General features: G+C 35.4%; 1 protein-coding gene across 3 annotated transcripts in view; it reads left to right on the plus strand.

The window, feature by feature from the left end:
* The window catches only part of NUBPL (nucleotide binding protein like), a 288,220-nt gene that overhangs the window by 2,561 nt on the left and 261,475 nt on the right, over window positions 1–24,184 (plus strand). For all 3 annotated transcript variants that reach the window (XM_023521149.1, XM_023521150.1, XM_011376409.2), the window contains one exon: window positions 692–726. In XM_023521149.1, coding sequence (XP_023376917.1) covers window positions 692–726 — 35 coding nt within the window. The remainder of the gene's footprint in view (window positions 1–691; window positions 727–24,184) is intronic.

Here is a 24,184-nt window from a genome sequence, read left to right on the forward strand (position 1 = left end):
TTGGGATTCACCAGTAGTTTTGGGAACATATTTTACCAACTTACCTTTTACCTTCTTCCTTTTCCTCTGCATAGTAGTTCAACCTTTCATATATGTGGATAATTGTGAGTTAGATATTTAGAATTTCTTCATTACCAGCATTTATTTTTGAAAAGCAAGAGGATCATATCAATTTTTGTTTATTAAAAGGTAGATAATTTCTTTTGCAAAATACGTTTTGAAAATAATTGCACTATATATATCATTAACATTATTTTCTTAAGAACTAAGTGGATTGTTTAAACAAAAATAGCCATGGCATATGAAAGCATTTAAATAGGTAAATACATGAGAAAATGTGTAGTGTGTGATACATAGTAGGTGCTTAACTAAATGTCCCTTCTTTGTTTTTTTTTTTCTTTGTTAACATTATACCTTCTGTCCCAAACAACTGGTCTATACTTATAATAGCAGATTATAAATGGATTATTTAAATGTTAATTTGGGGGCGGTCATCTATTGCTAATGTTGGAACATTACTTTCTTTTTTGTCTTTTTTACTTTCTGTGTTTTCTCCATGTCCTTGTTTTTTACAAGGGAGATATATTAAAAATTTATGTCCTTTTGTTATTACACTGAAAATATTGAAAGACAAAATTAATTTTAGTAGAAGGAAAGTTACTAAATTTAATTACTTTTTTGTTTCTTACAGTGAATCTTGCACTTGCACTAGCAGCGAATGATTCGGTAGGTGTTTATTAATAGAAATATTAATTTATTAAAATGTTTTTTAAGTTAATGATAAAGAGCATATTGATGTTTTTCATTTATTCTGTCAGAAGCTATATAGCGTAGCTGTAGTCATTTGCTTGTTTTTATGAGATTCAAAAATCTGCCCTAAGTACTGGTTACATTTAATAATAATAATAATGAAAATGGAAGGGGACTACTGGTCACAGAATTTCAGCAGCCTCTAGAAGTTAGAAAAGGCAAGGAAAAGATTTCTCCCTAGAGCCTCCAAAAGGTATACAGTTCTGCCAACATCTTAATTTTAGCTCACTGAAAGCCATTTTGACCATTTGTTACAGTAGAAGTAGGAAACTAATATGGACAGGAAGTCAGTTTTTTATTTATTCAATTTCCAAAGACATCTTTAATTTGCCTTTATATTTGATATTGAGTAGATGTAGAATTTCAGGTTCAAAATAATTTTCTCTCTGAACTTTGAAAACAATATTTCATTTTCTTTTAGCATGCTAATGAGATGTCTGATGCTAGTCTGATTCATATTGCTTTGTAATAACCTGTGTTTTTTCCCCTCAAAGCTTTTAGAGTTTTTTTTTTTTTTTGTTTTTTTTAAGTTTAAAAATGCCACAAATATGCATCTAGTTGTTGGCTTTATATTTTTTTACTTGCTTGGAAGTTGGTCAAGCAGTATCAAGGATTGTCTTTTTCAGTTTAGGAAAAATTCCTTCATTGATTGCTTTTTGCGATGTGTTTGCTCTCTCTTCAGAAACCTATTAGGTAGATATTGATTCTTTATGCTCATTAATTTTTCACTCATATTCTTCATCTCTTTGTCTTTTCTCTGTGTTTTGGAAGATGTCTTAGATTATTTTTCACACTGCTATATGAGCTTTTAGTTGTTATTTAGCCTTTTTATTTTTTTAATTCAGAAATTGTGTATATTTTTTCTAGTTTTCTAGAACTGTTTATTTTTCAGTTGCTATCTATATCCACTTAAAAAAGGGTTGTATCATTTGTTTGACTCTCTCTGAGATGCTATTTACAATTAGTAAAATAATGTTCCTTTTAACGCTTTCTATTTACTTAGCATGGTGATTCTCATAATGTGGTCCTCAGTCCAGCAGAATTAGCATCACCTGGAAACTTGTTAAACATACAAAATCTTGAGACCCACTCCATACCTACTTAATCAGAGACTCTGAGAGTGAGAGTTCTGCAATCTGTGTTTTAACTAGGCCTGTAGGTGATTTTGATGCATGCTTAAGTTTGAGAACCATGAATCTAGAGTTTTTTTAAAACTAATCTACTAATGGCACCTTGTTTTTTTCTAGAGTGGTTTTTTATTTAGTTAGTAAATAAAAAAATAGTAAACTATTTTTTCTCTTTTTGTTTCAATGGGCATTTGAAAGAGAAGAGAGAAAATCATGTGTATTTAGGCAAGCTTGTTGAAGTAAGAGACAGTAATACATTTAAAAAATAATTTTTATTAAGTCATTTAGTTACCCTGGAGAAAGGACCCCATTTTCCTTAAAGAAAAGGAGGAAACAGGGAAAATTTAGTGGGTGTAGTGGGTGGAAAGGTAGGTAAAATTGTAGGTATGGGGATCTTTATTTTGGTTATCATTTCAGCCAAAGCTTTGAGTCTTAAGACAATGTGAAGCAACTGTGTAATAAGTGATTGAGGATGAAAAGAATAGTTAAGAAGGGGTTGATTTCTTCATGTTCAATGTTGCTAGTCTTGATAAGATGGTAGCTCAGATTTTTTTTTCTCTTTCTGTTTTTTTTTCTTCTCTCAGGGAGCAGGGATGAGGACAGCCTTTAATACATATAAAGCATTATATGTACGCTTTATATGTATGATGGAGAAATTGACAACAAGAAAGGAAAAGCAATAAGACTTTCCCTTTCCACTTATTCAGAAAGCATTTAGTATTCTAAATGTTTTTAAACATGCTTATAAAATCTTCCTTAGGAGGTTGTTCAGTATTCTGTGATCCAGATGAAGATGTTTTCCTGTTTTCAATTTCTTGATATTTTGTAGCAAAATTAATACAGAAATTAAGAAGAAGAAAGCTAGGAAATTTGAGCAGCACATTGTGATAACTCAGATAATCTGACATAATACAGTATTTTATGGCTACTATTTTGTCCTTTTTAATTAATTTATGTGTACTTAAGAAAGATGAATTTTATATAGCTTGTACACTTGATTAATAGTTTTTGTCTAGGGAGCAGCATGTTTGGCTTAAACTGTGATCTGCCAGAGGACTATTTGCAATAGGAAAGAATTGTTCTGTATGATTTATATTTATCTGGCATAGTCTTGTACACTCTATTTCCCAACTTAAGATTTTATTAATATTACACTTATTTAGACAATGCATTTGTTCTTTAGGGGAAACTCAAGTTTCCTCTCAGCCCTTCTCTTTGCCTGAACTGATAGAGATGGCTTAGGTCCAAGGACATTTATTAGGACATGGTGCCCCAGTTAGAATGGTGTCTTTGTAGCCTCTCTAGTGATTCGTTGCCATGAGGTCTTAATTCCATGGACCTGGTTCTCCTTAGTCCAACTTTGCTTAAGACCTTGCTAACTCTTTTCTCCTGTTGTTTCCCGTGGGTTGGTGCCCTTTTTCAGTATTGGAGTGGGAAGATCTAATAATATTAGGTTGTAGGCCTAGGGTAAACAGGTCCAGGAAGTTATTCATTTTACTTTTTTTTTTAATTTTAATTTTTCAGTTACAGTCAATATTATTTAATATTAGTTTCAGATGTACAATGTAGCAGTTAGAGATTTATATAATTTACAAAGCGATTCCCCCAATTAGTCTAGTACCCACCAGGCACTATACATAGTTACTACAATATTATTGACTGTATTCCCTTTGCTCTACTTCATATCCCTATGACTATTTTGTAACTACCAATTTGTACTTCTGAATCCCTTCATCTTTTCACCTGGCTCCTCAAACCCCCTTCTATCTGGCAATCTCCAATTCTCTATATCTATTAGTCTGTTTCCATTTTTGTTTGTTTTTTAGTTTCCACATATAAGTGAAATCATATGATATTTTTCTTTTGCTCTCTGACTTATTTCACTTGACACCCTCTAGGTCCATCAGTGTTGTTGCAAATGGTAAGATTTCATTTTTTTTTTTTTTTTTTTGTGGCTGAGTAATATTCCATTGTATATATGTATCACATCTTCTTTATCCAGTTGTCTATTGATGGGCACTTGGGTGGCCCCTATATCTTGGCTATTGTAAATAGTGCTGCAGTGAACATAAGAGTGCATATATTTTTTCGAATTAGTGTTTTGGTTGACTTTGAATAAATACCCTGAAGTGTAATTGCTTGGTCATTAGGTAGTTCTATTTTTAGTTTTTTGAGGAACCTCCAAACTTCAGTAGTGGTTGTACCAGTTTGCAGTCCTACCAATAATGTTCCCTTTTCTCCATATCCTCACCAACACTGATTTATTGATGATAGCCATTCATCTTATTGTGGTTTTAATTTGCATTTCTCTAATGATTAGTGACATTGAGCATCTTTTCATATGTGTATTGGCCATCTGTATGTCCCCTTTGGAGAAAAGTCTATTCAGGTTCTTGAACTATTTTTTAATTGGATTGTTTGTTTTTTTGGTGTTGAGTTATATGAATTCTTTATCAATTTTGGATATTAACTCCATATCAGGTGTATCATTGGCAAATATCTTCTCCCATTCAGTAGATTGTCTTTTCATTTTGTTGATGGTTTCCTTTGCTGTGTAAAAACATCTTAGTTTGATGTAGTCCCATTCATTTATTTATTTTTTTGTTTCCCTTGCCTGTGAAGAAATGTCAGAAAAAATATTACTGAGAGCAACATCAGAGAGTTTGCTTCCTGTGTTTTCTTCTGGGAGTTTCATGGTTTAGGGTCTTACATTTATGTCTTTAATCCATTTTGACTTTATTCTTCTATATGATGTTAGAGGGTTGTCTAGTTTAATTTAATTTAATTAATTTATTTATTTTCTGCATGTATCCCTTTGGTTTTCCCAACGCCATTTATTGAATAGACTATCTTTACTCCATTGTATATTCTTGCCTCCTTTGTCATAGATTAAATGACCAAATAGGTGTGGTTTTTTTTTTCTGGGCTCTTTATTCTGTTCCATTGATCTATGTGTCTGTTTTTATGCCAATACCATGCTGTTTTGATTACTATAGCCTGTAGTATAGTTTGATATCAGGTAGTGTGATACCTCCTACTTTGTTCTTTCTCAACATTGCTGTGGCTATTTAGGGTCTTTTATGGTTCCATATAAATTTTTGGATTATTTATTCTAGTTCTGTGAAAAATGCTATTGGTTTTTTGATAGGGATTGCATTGAATCTACAGATTACTTTGGATAATATGGACATTTTAATGATGTTAATTCTTCCTATCCATTAGCACAGTATATGCTTCCATTTATTTGTGTCTACTTCCACTTATTTCTTCAATGACTTATAATTTTCTGAGTACAGGTCTTTTACCTCTTTGGTTAAATTGATTCCTAGGTATTTTATTATTATTATTTTTTATGTAACGGTAAATTTTATGGGATTGTTTTCTTAATTTCTCTTTCTGATAGTTCACTGTTGGTGTGTAGAAATGGAACCGATTTCTGAATATTAATTTTGTATACTGCTACTTTACTGAATTCATTTATAGGTCCTAACAGTTTTTTTGTGACATCTTTAGGGTTCTCTATACATAGTATCATGTCATCTGCAAATTATGACAGTTTGACTTCTTCCTTTTCAATTTGGATGCCTTTTATTTCTTTTTCTTGTCTGATTGCTATGGCTAGGACTCCAAATACTATGTTAAATAAACTTGATGAAAGTGGACATCCTTGTCTTGTTCCTGATCTAAAGGACAATGCTTTTAGCTTTTCCTTATTGAGTATGGTGTTAGCAATGGGTTTGTCGTATATGAGCTTTATTACGTTGAGGTGTGTTCCCTTTATTCCCACTTTGTTGAACGTTTTTGTCATAAATGGATGCTGGATATCATCAAATGCTTTTTCTGCATCTATTGATAAGATCATATGATTTTTATCTTTCAGTTTGTCTACCACATTAATTGATTTGTGGATATTGAAGTAACTTTGTATCCCAGGAATAAATCCAACTTGATCATGGTGTATGATATTTTTAATGTCTTTTTGAATTCGATTTGCTAATGTTTGGTTGAGGATTTTTGCACCTGTGTTTATCAGGGATATTGGCCTATAATTTTCTTTTTTTGCAATGTCTTTGTCTGGTTTTGGAATCAGGGTAATGGTGGCCTTGTAAAATGAGCATGGGAGCCTTCTCTCTTGAATTTTTTGGAGTAGTTTGAGAATAGGTGTTAATTCTTCTTGGAATATTTGGCAAAATTCACCTGTGAAGGCATCCTGTTCAGGATGGTCACCTGTGTGAGTGCTCCAGGAGTGCTCTTTTATGTTGGTCATATGTGCCCTCCTGTTCTAATTGAGCCTTGTTTCCTGCTGGTACATCACTGGATGGGATTGACTCTCAGGCTGACTGGCTGTGAGGACTGGCCACACTCACAGTGTATGAGCTGCTGTGTGGGGGCTGACCCCACCAGTAGGATTTGCCCCGGTGGGCTCATGTGCCTGTTTAGACTGTCTTTGGATGTGCTGCTTGTGGGGCTAATCAGGTAGTGCTCTGTTGTGGTCTCTGGGTGTGTTGGATTTGGGGCCCCCTGGGAGGGGCTCCCATGCAGGTCAAGGTCAGCTGCTGCTTGTTACTGCTCAGGGTTACCTGGTAGGTGCTACAAAGGGATCTGTGGTTGGTTGCTGCCTATGTTGGACCTGGCGGCGCAAACTGAGGCTGGTTGCCATCAGTACTAGGCCTGGGGCAGTTCAGCAAAAGGCCCAGGGCATCCGAAGGCCTGGAGCCACCTCCTGGCTGCCAGTAAGGCTCAGCTTCTGGAGGACCCTCAGGTGAGGCGTGGTCCCAGGTGATTACCAGGGCAAGGTAAGCAGAGCTTACCATGCTGGTTCAGATTCAGATTCGGCCCAGTGGAGGTGGGGTTGGGGGAGGGCTCAACACAGGAAAGATGGTGCCTGCCTGTAGACTGCATGGGAGGAGGGCTTAACGCAAGGACAATGGCAACTGTCTCTCTAGTTCTCTCCCTGAAGCCATACCAATCAGTCTTTTACAGTATGTTTATGGCTCCTCCCAAGATGCTCTTTCTCCATCAGAGTCCAAAGTGAGTGCCTGCGAGTGAGTGAGTCTGTGTGCAGGCCCTGTAAGAGGACTTCTGGGTTTCTGGTAATGTTCCATCTTACCCAGATGGTTGGAATCCCCACCGATTTTCACAGCCAGATTTTGTGGGGACACCTCTTCTTGGTACTAGAACACTGAGCTCAGTATTCTAGTGTGGGGCTATTGCTTTTCTAGGGGGACCACTGCAGCCAAGATATCCCTCCCAACACTCAGCCACCACACGTGGGTGTGGGACCAGACCATTTTGCATCTCTACCTCTCCTATTAGTCTTGATGTGGTCTTATCTTTATATCCTTAGTTATAGGAGTTTTATTCAGCTAGTCTTCAGATAGTTCTTCAGGTTGATTGTTCTGTAATTTAGTTGTAATTTTAATATTGTCAGGGGAGTAGGCAAGCACAGTGTTTTCCTACTCCACTCTCTTGTCTGTAACTCTGTGTCTTATTCATTTTACTTTTAATGTTCACCTTAGTAATCTCTAAATTGGATTGTGTAAACCCTAGGGTGGGGGGTATATATGATAGTCCATTGTGATGTAGGGAGGGAAATTTTTCTTTTCAATTTGTATTAATTTTCATCTTTTATGTTTTTATGTATGCTTTATAATTTATATGTATAGTAGTTCTAATATAATTTGTAAACAAATATATTAACATATATTGAGGATATGCTTAAACATTCTTTACTGAAAGGTGTGCATGATTAGAAAAGTTGGGACATCACTGGCATAGGCAAAAGAAATTTCTTGGCTGGATTATCTGCCCAGTTCAAAAGAAGACTATTTTGTAGAATGAGAGAGATTTTATAAGAATAGGGTATGAATTTTCTTTGCTTTTTCCTTGTCTTTTGTACTTTCCTTTGGGGATCTAAAAGTTAGTATCGCAGAGCAGAATTTGGGATCATTTATGTCATGCATCTAAATATTGCAGACAGTGATTTGTTGGAGCTGGCTCATCCTTGTTAGTGAGAACCGACTGATAAACTTTCAGGAATTTTGCAAACCAGTTGATATGTTGTTAGCTTGAAATAGAGGATGGTGGGAGTATTTAAACCATGGAAATTGGCAATACTGAAAATCAGGCTTCCCATCTCATTCTGAGCTGGTTGTTTAATAGTTACTGGCACACTATTGTCATGCGTATCGACAATCATATTTCTTGATTTTTCTTTTTTTTGTTTTCTTAACCACCTTTAGTATGGATCTCTAAAATGTAGAAACATTTTAAATCTAATAAACAGTGAGAACACTGAGACTGTGAGAGGGAAACATAAAGGTCACCAGAAACCACTGATAAGCTCTGTGAAATTTCTAAGTCAGTTCATTTCAGTTCAGCAAGCCCCTACTGAGCACCTATAATACGAATTCTTAGTCACCTTGGGAATATAAAGAAAAATAAACATGCATTGTGGTAGTTTAAAGCCTGCTAAGACTTCATCACAAAACAGTGTTTTGTGTGTGTGTATGTAAGTATGTATCTCTCTGTGTATCTGCATGTGTGTGTATTTTGGTTATATGTAGCTGAATTAGGTTGAATAGTAGTTTCTTCTGTGAGTGAGAAAGTGTTAATTAAAACAATACTTACGATTTTATTGTGCTTCATAATAGAATAGACAAATTATGTACTCTTAAAGGTTTTATAATCTAGTGAAGACAGAAGGAAGATAAATGTCTTAAAATAATGAGATATTTTCAAGGTCAAATATAGTGGTGTATCTGTCCAAGATGACTAGCTTTTACTCCAGAGAAAAGCAGTCTTTTTTTCTCATAGAGCATTTTCATGAACATAATTACATTTGATTTTACAGAAACCTGTAATGTAATGCATGTAGTAATCAGTTTTATAGTCTTTATTGATTCTGCCCTATCCTTGCCACAATTCATCAGCCAGCAAATGTCCTTGTTTCTGTCTCTAATATTTTTCCAGTATGTATCTTTCTATTTCAACTCTTTCTATTCTCACTCTAAGTGAAGCTCACATTACTTCTCTTTGGCTCATTCATTCATTTATACCTCAAACGATGAGTGCCTACCCTGTCTCACTTAGGATACAGAAATGAATGAGACACACAGTCCCTGCCTTTGAGGAATTCACAGAATAACTAACAGACCGCTGCACTGACCTTTTACCTGCTCATGCTCAAATCTGTTCAGTACACAATGCCAGATTACTCTTATTAAAGTACTGTTGGAACCACATTACTCATCTGCTCAGAGTCACTGCTGAATGCCTTTGCTGGTATTCAAGATCCTCTATGATCTGGCTCCCATCTACCTTTCTGGGTTTATTTTTAGCTCTTCTTCTAAATGGTTCCTGTGCTCTAGCCAATCTGGGTTACTTGCTATTGCCAATGTGGGCTTGGATATACTGTGTCCTTGATAGATTACAGCCTTTATTACGTTTCTACTGGAGTGTTCTCTGTACCTTTCTTCAGCTAATATGTCCTGTCTTCCAAACTGCTGTGTATGGCTATACTGGTTTTATCATGCGTAACTGTGCTTGTTGAGGAAGTTGAGTGATGGCAGAAATCCACGCTACCCTCCCCTTCACGTGTACCTGCAGGCTGCGTTCTAATTCACACAGAGGCGCTGTAGGAGCTACCCTGTCCTGAGGGGCAGCTTAGTGAAGTGCTCCCTGAATTCCCCCCAGCGTGAGGGTTCTTTTTTCCATCTTGTAAAATCCAATAGCACTGTTTATTTGTATTTATTTGTACCAATGCAGCCATTCTTGTAATTTTTAAAACAAATAATATAACTAATATTTATTGCACTTATTGTATGTCAAACCCTATTCCTCATGACGTGGTTCTTAACTCATTTACTCTTCATAGCAACCAAAAGGCATAGATACTGTTGTGATCCCTGTTGTAGATACGGAAGCAGAAGTACCTGGAGGCTATGTATTTTGCCCAAGGTCACCCAAGAAGTAAATGGCAATGCCAGTATTTGAATGCCAATCTAAATCTTGTGCTCTTAACCTACTTGCTATATTACTCTTAGCAAGATTCTTATGATTAACTACTGTGTTGTTGTCATCCTTGCTACTCTTAGCAGCTAGCACAGTGCTTTATGACTTAGCAAATATGCAGTAAATGTTTACTATGTGGATGAATCGAGTGCATAGGCAGATTTCACAATATGTAAGTGCAAATTTTTGTTTTGCTTGTTTTTTGAGGAGTGGTATGGGATGAGAGGGCTTTTCGAGGCTTAGTAGCCTATACACTGTTCTTTCTGTGCTTCTTAAAAGATAGTACTCCATTATTCTGTTTGTCTCTCTTCTCATTTTATACTCTTTATCCAGTAATGTCATCTTTTCCCAGTGCCCAGTTACTACATATATGCCCTTGTTCCAAATGCATCACCAGGCTGGATATATCTGCTGTGTACTAGGCCTGTATGTGTAGTTTTCTATTGTAAATGTCCACTTGAATGCTTTATTAGCATTCAAACTCAGCATGTGTCAAACCAAACCCTTCTTTCCTATAACTATATTTGTCTTAAGGGGGTCATGTGGTTCCCTCTCACCTCTAAATCAGTCAGGTGTTCTTGCTGCTTCTACCACTTAAAACTTTCCAGGATATGTGCTGTCATTTCATTCCTTAATGCCATTGCCTTATTCAGTCCCGTGTTATGGATCTTCTGTGAGGTGAATCCTGCTCTCTTATTTTCTCTGCTATGGTGCTTTGGGGGAAGGACTAACACTTTTCATATTATTTAAAATTTGTCTACTTGTTTATCTTGTATATTAGTGTGTGTGCCTTTTGGGGACAATGATTTTGGTTTTGTTCCTTTTTTTAATCCTCAGTACCTAGTCTAGTGATTATCCATAGTAGGTTCTTGGGAAATGTTGGTAGTGACAGTAAAGAGTGGTTGTGAATATATGTATATTTCATATACATGGCAAATTCTAAGTGCCGGATAAGTTGTCTATAGTTTGTTCAGCGATAAACTATGCTTTTTTTATAAACAAATGAAATAATTAAAATCTAAATGAGATAGCATATATGAAGTGGCTAGCACAATGGCTTATACATAGTAAGTTCTAAATCATTTTTTTAGTATTAGTAGATAAATTAAAGCTTTTTCTAAGTACTATTTCAAAACAAAAGTTGATATGCATTTTACTTATTTGGTTATTTCAGCAAAACTTATTTTAAGTTTTTATTTATTTTCCATTTTGACAGAGCATAGCAAGGATGGCTTTCTTTGTTCTATAATGTTTGGGGCTTCACCAGGGAAGACTCAAATGGCTAGGGACTGGAATTATTTGGAGGCTCTTCATTCACACAGTTGGTGCTTGGACTGCGATGATCTGAAGGCAGAATTCAGCTGAGATTTTTGATTGGAGTGCCTTTCCATGGTCTTTCCATGTCACATGGGCTTCTTTACAACATAGCAACCTCAGTGTAGTTGGACTTCTTACATGTGGCTCAGGACTCCAAGAGTTAGTGTCCTAGTGAATAAGGAGGAACTGTATGGCCTTTTGTGACCTAGCATTGGTAGTTAGGCTAGATTCTGGATTGAAGTACTCATGTGCCTTTCCAGATTTTGGTGAGGGGACATAGACCTTGCTTCATGATGTGAAGGATACCAAAAAGTATATGGCCATGTTTTAAAACCACTATACCAGATCTGCTGGTGTCCTATTTAGAAATCTGGATAGCATCCTTATCTTTCATTTTGCCCATTTTACTCCACTTTCATGTATCAATCCCAAAGTGCTGACCTTTTTCTTTATTTGAGAAATATCACCTTTCCTCCATTATCATGAACCTAGGTAAGAATTTTGTCACCTTTTACTTAGGAGTTTTCCGTAACCTCTTAATTGGTCTATATAATCTCTCTCATCTTGAATTAAATAATGATTCATCATATTGATTATAGGATAGTTCTTACTTCATACAGGTCTATGCCCAAATTGCTTAGCTTAGTTTGTAAAGATTGGCTCTACCTAAATTTCTACTCTGCACTTCACTTTGCTTCAACTGCTCCTTTGCATTCATTGACTGTCTTCCTTGCCTTCTTCGCCTAACTCCTTTTATTCTTCAGGTCTTATGTTGGCCATCACTTCCTCTGTGCAGCATTCTGGTTTCAAAAAATTTTCATTTCTTCTATTGGTTCATATGCTTCTCTCCTGCCATTAGAGTGACTATAGCTTCCATGAGGTCAGGGACTGCATCTTAAATCATGAGCCACTATTGACTGACCCATTATTATGTGCTCAGTAAATGCTTGCTAGATGATTGAAAACAGATTACACTTTGGTGGAATTCTCCAAAGGTTTGAAAGTGTTATTGGGCTCTCTAAAATATCTATAAAATTAATAGGGATTATTATTATTATTTTTTGCTTTGGGAGACTTATGCTTGTAGAAGCTTTTAAATAAGGGAGTTTACATTCTGTGCTTCAACATTTTTATTTTGGTTTAAACATATACAACAAGACCCAAAAACATATTTGAAATATTCTTGTGTGCCAGAAAATTTAGAGAAGTGGGCAAGTATTAGATTTAAAACAAACTTTTGTAAGAGTAAAGGCTATGAGAATAAAGTGGAAATCAGAACAGTATTGTTTTTGGTTGTGGTATTTTAAAGCTTTAAACGCGACCTTGAAATATTTCACATTACGGATTTTGTTTCAGCCTGTTTCTTTTTGGTCAGGAACATGTGATAGTTCATTTTTGGCAGTTGTACTATGTGAAAGGGCTGGGGTCAGCACTGCTGTTCAGAAATGGGTCAATGAATGTTCAGATGAAAGGAAAAAAACTTTTAAAGAGTCTTTATTTATTGTTGGTGTAATAAGACAAAAATAATTATAAGCTTGAACCTCTCACTGTGTTCTTGCTTCCTCCATCTCTCAAATGCTTTGCCAAATTAACCACATCAACCAATTTTACAGAAAATAGATTGCTGTTTTAAATAGTTCTTTAGCTATTATTTTTAAGAAGCTTCTTCAGAAAATCTCTCTCCTCTCTTCTCATGTCTCCAAAAGGACATAAGTCTCCATCATACTTATGTAAAAATCTTAAACTGCTTAAAGAGAGCAGGCAACATGTTCTAATTCAGTGACTGATAAAGTATAACTACCTATTTTCAGCTGAGCTAGAGGAAGAACTCTGTCCTACTGTTGCTTTAAAAGATGATTTTATTACTGTCAGGACAGATAACAAGCTAGGATTTTTCTAAGAGCAATAAATGACAAGTTGGTTTACTGCCTGTGGCTCTTAAACAATGTAACATTCTTAAATTAATGTAGGAAATTACTCAAGTATTCTTTGCATGCAGTCTAGATTCTCTGCGTGGAGATAGGATTGCTCTCTGTTTAGATTTTTCCTGAATTGAACAAGACACATAAGGTTTCTTCAAACCCTGGAACAGCCTTTGGCTCTCAAATTTGTGCCGGAATGTTGTCTGGAGTGTGATGGGCTCTTTGCCAGTCGCCATGGCAACTGACCAAGGCTCTATCTAGTCCTTTGGTCTATTTGCTTTAAATAAAAGATGACCAACATATCTAATCTGATTCTCCACATATGTATTTTCTTTAAAAATGATTAAAAATACAGTTTACATAAAGAAGTATAGGGTATCTGTTTCATATTTCTATTAGGCTATTTAAAAGAATTCTATGCAGCTGAAGAGTGTTCCAGCAAAGAAACAATGAAAATTGTCATTTTGGATGTGCATAATTCCATTCGTTTGTGATTTTGTCAGTTGGCTTCTGTGCTTACATATGCAATGGAGTAATATACTAAATTTCCATTTACCTGCTTAGTGATGGAGAGAGACTTGTTGTAGAAATTAAGGAAATGGTATTATCATATGGTATTGCCAAGTGAAATGTGGTTTAAGTTATGATTTCAGAGACATAAAAGTTAAAAGCATCCGTGAGGAATTAAGGTAATTAAGTATTCAGATGTTATAGACACCTAATAGTACATCTTCCAAAATTACCAGTCGGTAGCTAAAATTAGGGAAAGCTTTATATTTATGGTAATCTTTAGAAGTCTGAACCTTGGCAGTCGCTCCTATTTCTTTCGCGAGGAACTGGTGAACAGGAGAAGGTTCTGATCAGAAACTATCTGAGGAGTTACCTGGTGTTGATAGAAAAGTCTTTTTAAAAATTAGTTAATTTAAAAAAATCGAGGTGAAATTCACATTTGAAGAGTTTTGTGCTGTGAGCCAACTGATGACATTGTTCCATTTTTAAGGTATGACTCTGATTGAAAAGGTGAGATGGAACTTGGATGATTGAGGCTTCCTCTGGTTGTCCAAATAACATGATTTCCTTGAATGTACAATAAAGTCTATTTGTATGAAATGAAAACAAAGAGTATAATTACTCAATACTTCTGCAAATAGAGATACTTTCATTTATTCGTTCAGGTATTTACTAAATACTTAGCATGTGCTAGGCACTTTTCTGGGTTCTGGAGTTTTAGTGGTAAAAAAGCCCAAGTTCTTCTTTTTAAGGAGTTTAGAGTCTAGGGGAAGAGATATAATAAATAAACATATCTCTTTAGGTAGTAATGAGAGTTATGAAAGATAGTAAAGCAGTGTAAGGAAATAGAGAGTGGTGGGAAGTGTTATTTTAGATAAGGTCATCAAGAAGGGGCTTTTGGAAGACATTTGAGCAGAGATCTAAAGAAATTGAGAAACTGGGCCACAGGAAGAGCAAAAGCCCTGAGGTGGATCAACTTGGATTGTTTAAAGAACAGTAGTCGGTCAGTGTGACTACAGCAGACTAGGGGAGAGGTAGGCAAGGGAATGTCATACAGGACCTTATAAGCCTTGGTAGAAATTTGGACTTTTCTTTCTGAGTATGATGTGAATTTTTCATCAGGGAAGTGGCATGATCTAATTTATTTGTTAAAAGATGCAGCTACGTTATAGAGCATGGACTGTAGGGGAAAAAGAATAGAAGCAGGGAGACTTGCTAGTAGCTAATGCAGGAGTTTAGGGTAAAGATGGTAGCTTGGACTGTTATCTACCTTAGTGGTAGAGGTAGTGATAAGCACTTGGGTTCCAAAAATATTCTGAAGATAGAGCTAGGAGGACTTGCTGATGAATTGGATGTAGATGGTGAAAGAAAGATGATTCCTTGTGGGTTTTTTTTTTTTTGGCATAGTATAATATCTTATGTAACATAAAATTTATTATTTTAATCATTTTTAGTGCATAGTTCAGTGGCATTAAGTACATTCATACTGTTGTATAACCATCACCACTGTCCATCTCCAGATTATTTTATCATCCCAAACTGAAACTGTATCCATTAAACAATAACTCCCCATTCCCCTGTATTCCCAACCCATGACAACCACCATTCTACTTCTGTTCTTTATGAATTTGCCTATTCTAGGTACCCCATATGAGTGTAATCATACAGTATTTGTCCTGTTGTGTCTGGATTATTTCACTTAGCATAATGTTTTCAAGATTCATCCACGTCATAGTGTGTATCAGAATTCCAGTTCTATTTAGGTTTCTTGGGTTTGGTTTAGCAACTGTGTGAATGGTCGTGATATTATGTGAAATGGAAAAGACTTCTGAAGGAGAAGTTGGGGGTTAAAATCAGCTCTCTGTATACATGTTAAGTTTATATTTTTATTATTATTATTTTTTATTGTGGTGACAAGTTAAGTTTAAAATGCTTAGTAGACACCTGAGTGGATATGTTGATAAATCCAGAGCTCAGAGAATTTAAGGCTGGAGATTTAAATTTGGGTATCATCAGAGTATAGGTGATATTTAAGGCTCTGCAACTGAATAAGCTCACCTGGGAAATCAGGGTAGTTTTGAGAAAATGATCTGTTAACCAGCAGTACATTTTAAGATTGTGTTAAAGGAATACATATATTCTAGGACTTCTCTAAGTTGCTAAACCTGTAGAGAGTTTAAAAAATTGATATTGATTTTAAATGTTCTAATTAGTATAGCACATTGGTTTTAAGTGGTTGTCTGCTTATTTTATTAGCCAATTCCCTTATTTTCTTTGGCTTAAAATAGTGGTGAGCTTTGTTCTTTTAGGAGTTCTCTGAGGAATTAAAAAAAATGTGTGTCAGGATGAATTGGGTACTGACTAGAATGATTATTTCCAAAAGCTACATAGAATAGAATTTTATCATGGTAGGGACAATTCGAAAATTAATAGATGCCAGTGATAATAGGATAGCGGGAGCTTATTTATGAACAGAGTCTTTTAGTGAGCAAATACCAGCTGTGCATGAGTAGGGGTGGCACTCATCCAGAGGAAGGACATTTTGGGGTAAATTTGTGTACTTTTTTTTTTTTTTAACAGCAGAGAAGCTTTTTAGTTAGACTGCTGTTCTCTTTCTTTTCCAAAAGATTAAGTTTCAAAAGAAGGATCAGACCACTCTGGTGGGGTGAGGTGAAGGTGGAGGACATATTTGGAAAAGAGGGATGTTTCAACAATACTGTGATAGAGCTTTCCCTAGACACTGTATTTCATAGGCATTTGACCAAGTATTTAAGAGCCAAATCTTAATATGACTTGTTTCTCTCCATTTAATGAGAATTGCTCAACTTAATTAGCTCCCAGTTTTGTCTTTACAATGGTCACACCACAGAGCTTGTGAATATCAATTCTTTTAAAAGAATTTTTCTCATAAATAAAACATATTTAGAGCACCAAATCTTTGCAAAAATAGTCTGGTAGTAGAAATTGTTTTTATAATGGAGAGAAAAGAGGTTTGATTTCATGTTACTAAAGGATGTTAAAAGTAATCAAAAGAAAAAGGGAAATTTGAGAATCTAGAGAGTCTACCAAACACCATTTTTAAAGGAGACCATTGAACTCAGGAAAGAATAGACTTGCTTGGAAACAATTCTGATAAATGGCACTTGGGGATCTAACCTCTGCCTTTGACAAAATCTTCTGCAAAGCTGCTATTTTTCCTTGAGGACCTTCAGTTAGGTCTCTGACATTTTTGTATTTGCCAAGGAAAGGAATGTGATAATATAGATGGTGTTTTATTTTTATACATGATTAGATAGGGTAGATGGAAGCCAGCTGTTGTTTAAATATGTGTCTTATGAGAAACACTATGAGGAATATGACATAGGCAGTAGTAAATCAAAGGTGGCAGAAGAGGGTATTGCTGAGGCTATTGGAGCAGGGGTGGGACAGATAACGTCTCTTGTTTCTTCTGGTGATTCTTGGTGTTAGCTCTGGCAGAATTATGTAGGTTAGCGGATTACCTCACTTGGACTGTGATTTTATGACTCAGTTTGTGAAACTGGAGAACCTAAGTCATTCCTTTAAAGTGTGTTTATTAATTATCTGCTATGTGTCAGACACTGTGGTAGGAATTTTGAATACAGTGATGAATAAGGCAGTCTAAATTGTTTATTTATATCTGTGAAAAGTTCCGCAAAGGAGAAATCCTATTGTCAGAAAAGCACATAATTGATCCTAATCTGAGCGTTTAGGAAAGACTTCCTTTAGGGAGTAATATTAGTCATATCTGCCTTTCTACAACCACCATTACTCTCTGTTCATTACTCTGTTTTATCTTTTTTATGGTAATAATTATAGCCCCAAATTCTCTGTCTGTCTGTCTGTCTGTCTGTCTGTCTGTCTATCTATCTATCTATCTATCTATCTATCTATCTATCTGTCTGTCTGTCTATCTATCTATCTATCTATCTATCTAATCTATCTATCTATCTATCTATCTATCTATCTATCTATCTATCTATCTATCATCTATCTATCATCTATCTATCTAATCTTATCTCTCTCTCTCTCTATCTGTCTGTCTATCTTATCCTCTCCCTCTGTGTTTCCTCCTCTCCCCTCTCCCATTAGAATGAAAACTCCTGGAGAGCAAGGATTTTGTGTCAGAAAACTCTGAATGGAAGGGAACATGGGGTGGTGAAGGAACAGAAAGAAGGCCAATGAGGTGGCAGTCACTGTGAGAGGGAGAGCAGCAGCCTTGAAGACCTTGTCAAAATTTTAGAATTTTAGAATTTATCCTGAGGACATTGGGAAGCAATTTTAAGCAGGGGGTAGACATCATTAGATTTACTTAAAAATTACTTCATCGTTGCATGAAGAATGGAGGGGATGTTAGAATGGGCAAAGGAGACCAGTGTAGGCTATCACAGTAACCTAAACAGGAGAGCATGGTGATGTCTTAGACTAGGGTACTGGCAATGGACATGGAGGAGGGGATAAAATTGGTAGGTCTTGATGATGGATTGCATATGAGAGAAGAGAGGGAGGAGTAGGGGATGACCTCCATTCCAGGTTTCTTGATTGTATAACTGAGTTGATGTCAGATACATTTTCTTAATGCATTTGAAAAAATAATATGCATATTTTAAAATTTGGTATATAGTAGAATTGCCCCTGATTGTGAAAATTTAGCAAATGTTTTCCAGTCAACTTTTGGTCAAGGTAAGAAAACAATACTTTTTAGTCTATACTGTTTTAACCCAGTAATAAGTAATCTATGTCTTTGCTTAAGGCTTGATAAATGTTATGTTTGACTGGAATCCTAGAAGTTTTTTTTAATGGTTCTATTGAGATATAATTCACATACTTTACAATTAATCTATTTGAAGTGTACAATTCAGTGGCTCTTAGTATATTCACAGAATTGTGTGTCCATCACCATTTTTATTACCACCAAAATAAATTCTGCACCTCTTAGACATCATTCCTCAATATCCCCCTGTACTACAGCCCTACACAACCACTAATTTACTTTCTGTCTCTATAGATTTGCCTTTTTTGGACATTTCATATAATGGAATCGTACAATATGTGGTCTTTTGTGGCTGACTTCTTTCGCTTAGCATGTTTTCAAGGTTCATCCATGTTGTAGCATGTTTCAGTTCTTCATTTCTTTTTATTACTAATAGTCCATTGAATAGATATATACTACATTTATTTATTCATTTCATCAGTTGATGGATGTTTGGGTTGTTTCCACTTTTTGGTTTTATGAATAATGTTGCTATGAATATTCATGTATAAGTTTTTATGTGGACATATATTTTCAGTTCTCTTAGGGCTATACCTAGCAGTAGAATTGCTGGGTCATATGACAATTCTGTGTTTAACCATTTGAGGAACTGCCAGATTGTTTTCCAAATGTAAAATGGCTATCCCATTTTACATTTCTACTAGCAGTGTACAAAGATTCTAATTTTTCCACATCCTCGCCAACACTTATTTTTTGTCTTCTTGATTATAGTCATCTTTGTGGGTGTGAAGTGGTTTCTCATTGTAGTTTTGAATTGCGTTTCCCAATAGTGTTTCTATTGGACTAAAATGAAAATGAGATGGAAGCTGGGCAGTTTACTGGTTGATATAGAATTTAAAAAGTCTTTTTGATCATAAGAGAGTAGAGATAAATTGGCATATACAAGTATTTTAAGCATTTTTCTAAGGCTTTATATTCTCTTTCTGGTTCTCATTTGGCAAGTAACAGTTAAAACATTTATTTTGTACCTTAAGTTCAAAAAGATTTTGAGGTTACACAAAAATAATTTTCACAAATACCCCAAATATTTTTGTTGTAGTTTTTCTTTCCCTTTAAAATACAATCTTCATTCCTTTTGGCTCCTAAACAATATAGTTGAGAATTTCTAAGTGATTATAGAAAAATTTAATTGAATGGTTCAAGGACCACCTTATACCAGATAGCATGTTTACTCATGGATGCTACCTTCACAACACCTCCAGGCTTGTGGAGGAGACAGATACACATATTTATTTACATAAAATAAGATATATAATAATAGGATACACATAGTATAAGGAAGAATGTAGTAAGTGCAGCAGTTGGTATAAACAGAGTGCGTTAATACCAGAGTGGAGAGAAATTAATCACAGTGTTAAATAGAGGCACTGTTTTGAAGGCTAGATCAAATTTGGCAGATAGAAAGATAGCAGAAAAGAAGAGAATTCCAGTTTGAAGGAACTATATGAGCAAAGTCATGGTAGCAGGAAATTTATTGTAAGGTATTTGGAATGATAAGTAGTCTGCATGACTCTAGTGCATAGTATATTGGGACAAGAGGTCTTTTGGGGAATCCAGCTGAAGATAGACTGGATGCATATGTAAAGAAGTTTGGATTTTGTCCTGTAATCAGTGGGATACATTAGAAAGTTTTCTGCTAGTCCACAGTTCATGATGAAACCTGTGCTTTTCAAAGGTAAGATTTATAATGATGTCGAAGGACAAATTAGAGACAGATTGGAGGCAAGGGAGGCTGTTAAAATAGCTATAGAGTTGACTTATCAACTAAAACTGGCTTAACATAGTGGTTTATTAATTTCATATAACAAGGAATCTGGAAGTTAAAGAGTTGGTTAAAAAAGCATTCCAATTATATCAGGGGTGGCATTTTTGCATTTCTCTTGGCTTAATTCTTATAAGATGACTATCTCATTCAATCACAAAGAGGAAGAAAAAAGAGTGTGCTCCCTTATTGCTTTTTTGTTAGGGAAGAAAACTTTCACTCCCTAGCTTCACTGACTAAGATTGAATCTCATGATTGTGACTTTGCTGCAAGGGAGGCTGGAAAAATGGGGAATCTGACATTTTCTACCTCTATAGTGGAAGGTGAGCTATGTCTTTGGAAAGAAGGGGCGGGGGGAAAAGTTCTCAGTCATAACAACTAGTAGTGTCCGCAGATGCTAATGTCCTCTAGTTAGTAGTAAAAAGTCGAAAGAAGAGACAAATTTAAGAGATACATTAAAAGGGAAAGAGGAATTAAAGATGACTCCAGGTTTTGGTGGTGAATGAAAAGGTGAGCCACTTATAAAAATGTATTTCCCAATCTAAAATTGAATTGGGTCTTTAGTCTATTAATGACACTTATTGAATCTATAACTTGATGCCTAGGACCCTATAACCTTACCTTCTAATCACTAAACCTAACATAGAGGAGGCAGTTGGAAGTAATACAGTGGTTTTTAAGTGCTATTCCTAGGACCAGTGCCAGCTTGCTGCATAAGGATCACCTGGGGAGCTTGTTAAATAAATCAGAATCTCCAGGAATTGATACTTTTAAGTCTGGGATTTGACCATCAATTTTGTTAACAAGCTCCCCAGGTAATTCTGATACACAGCTAGGTTTGGGTATATTTGGTAGAAGTGTGGACTTTGGTTTAATTTATCCTGAGGACATTGGGAAGCAATTTTAAGCAGGGGGTAGACATCATTAGATTTACTTAAAAATTACTTCATCGTTGCATGAAGAATGGAGGGGATGTTAGAATGGGCAAGGGAGACCAGTGTAGGCTATCACAGTAACCTAAACAGGAGAGCATGGTGATGTCTTAGACTAGGGTACTGGCAATGGACATGGAGGAGGGGATAAAATTGGTAGGTCTTGATGATGGATTGTATATGAGAGAAGAGAGGGAGGAGTAGGGGATGACCTCCATTCCAGGTTTCTTGATTGTATAACTGAGTTGATGTCAGATACATTTTCTTAATGCATTTGAAAAAATAATGTGCATATTTTAAAATTTGGTATATAGTAGAATTGCCCCTGATTATGAAAATTTAGCAAATGTTTTCCAGTCAACTTTTGGTCAAGGTAAGAAAACAATACTTTTTAGTCTATACTGTTTTAACCCAGTAATAAGTAATCTATGTCTTTGCTTAAGGCTTGATAAATGTTATGTTTGACTGGAATCCTAGAAGTTTTTTTTAATGGTTCTATTGAGATATAATTCACATACTTTACAATTAATCTATTTGAAGTGTACAATTCAGTGGCTCTTAGTATATTCACAGAATTGTGTGTCCATCACCATTTTTATTACCACCAAAATAAATTCTGCACCTCTTAGACATCATTCCTCAATATCCCCCTGTACTACAGCCCTACACAACCACTAATTTACTTTCTGTCTCTATAGATTTGCCTTTTTTGGACATTTCATATAATGGAATCGTACAATATGTGGTCTTTTGTGGCTGACTTCTTTCGCTTAGCATGTTTTCAAGGTTCATCCATGTTGTAGCATGTTTCAGTTCTTCATTTCTTTTTATTACTAATAGTCCATTGAATAGATATATACTACATTTATTTATTCATTTCATCAGTTGATGGATGTTTGGGTTGTTTCCACTTTTTGGTTTTATGAATAATGTTGCTATGAATATTCATGTATAAGTTTTTATGTGGACATATATTTTCAGTTCTCTTAGGGCTATACCTAGCAGTAGAATTGCTGGGTCATATGACAATTCTGTGTTTAACCATTTGAGGAACTGCCAGATTGTTTTCCAAATGTAAAATGGCTATCCCATTTTACATTTCTACTAGCAGTGTACAAAGATTCTAATTTTTCCACATCCTCGCCAACACTTATTTTTTGTCTTCTTGATTATAGTCATCTTTGTGGGTGTGAAGTGGTTTCTCATTGTAGTTTTGAATTGCGTTTCCCAATAGTGTTTCTATTGGACTAAAATGAAAATGAGATGGAAGCTGGGCAGTTTACTGGTTGATATAGAATTTAAAAAGTCTTTTTGATCATAAGAGAGTAGAGATAAATTGGCATATACAAGTATTTTAAGCATTTTTCTAAGGCTTTATATTCTCTTTCTGGTTCTCATTTGGCAAGTAACAGTTAAAACATTTATTTTGTACCTTAAGTTCAAAAAGATTTTGAGGTTACACAAAAATAATTTTCACAAATACCCCAAATATTTTTGTTGTAGTTTTTCTTTCCCTTTAAAATACAATCTTCATTCCTTTTGGCTCCTAAACAATATAGTTGAGAATTTCTAAGTGATTATAGAAAAATTTAATTGAATGGTTCAAGGACCACCTTATACCAGATAGCATGTTTACTCATGGATGCTACCTTCACAACACCTCCAGGCTTGTGGAGGAGACAGATACACATATTTATTTACATAAAATAAGATATATAATAATAGGATACACATAGTATAAGGAAGAATGTAGTAAGTGCAGCAGTTGGTATAAACAGAGTGCGTTAATACCAGAGTGGAGAGAAATTAATCACAGTGTTAAATAGAGGCACTGTTTTGAAGGCTAGATCAAATTTGGCAGATAGAAAGATAGCAGAAAAGAAGAGAATTCCAGTTTGAAGGAACTATATGAGCAAAGTCATGGTAGCAGGAAATTTATTGTAAGGTATTTGGAATGATAAGTAGTCTGCATGACTCTAGTGCATAGTATATTGGGACAAGAGGTCTTTTGGGGAATCCAGCTGAAGATAGACTGGATGCATATGTAAAGAAGTTTGGATTTTGTCCTGTAATCAGTGGGATACATTAGAAAGTTTTCTGCTAGTCCACAGTTCATGATGAAACCTGTGCTTTTCAAAGGTAAGATTTATAATGATGTCGAAGGACAAATTAGAGACAGATTGGAGGCAAAGGAGGCTGTTAAAATAGCTATAGAGTTGACTTATCAACTAAAACTGGCTTAACATAGTGGTTTATTAATTTCATATAACAAGGAATCTGGAAGTTAAAGAGTTGGTTAAAAAAGCATTCCAATTATATCAGGGGTGGCATTTTTGCATTTCTCTTGGCTTAATTCTTATAAGATGACTATCTCATTCAATCACAAAGAGGAAGAAAAAAGAGTGTGCTCCCTTATTGCTTTTTTGTTAGGGAAGAAAACTTTCACTCCCTAGCTTCACTGACTAAGATTGAATCTCATGATTGTGACTTTGCTGCAAGGGAGGCTGGAAAAATGGGGAATCTGACATTTTCTACCTCTATAGTGGAAGGTGAGCTATGTCTTTGGAAAGAAGGGGCGGGGGTAAAAGTTCTCAGTCATAACAACTAGTAGTGTCCGCAGATGCTAATGTCCTCTAGTTAGTAGTAAAAAGTCGAAAGAAGAGACAAATTTAAGAGATACATTAAAAGGGAAAGAGGAATTAAAGATGACTCCAGGTTTTGGTGGTGAATGAAAAGGTGAGCCACTTATAAAAATGTATTTCCCAATCTAAAATTGAATTGAGTCTTTAGTCTATTAATGACACTTATTGAATCTATAACTTGATGCCTAGGACCCTATAACCTTACCTTCTAATCACTAAACCTAACATAGAGGAGGCAGTTGGAAGTAATACAGTGGTTTTTAAGTGCTATTCCTAGGACCAGTGCCAGCTTGCTGCATAAGGATCACCTGGGGAGCTTGTTAAATAAATCAGAATCTCCAGGAATTGATACTTTTA

Source organism: Pteropus vampyrus, unplaced genomic scaffold (assembly GCF_000151845.1).
Source record: "Pteropus vampyrus isolate Shadow unplaced genomic scaffold, Pvam_2.0 Scaffold297, whole genome shotgun sequence".
In the NCBI taxonomy this organism is placed as follows: domain Eukaryota; kingdom Metazoa; phylum Chordata; class Mammalia; order Chiroptera; family Pteropodidae; genus Pteropus; species Pteropus vampyrus.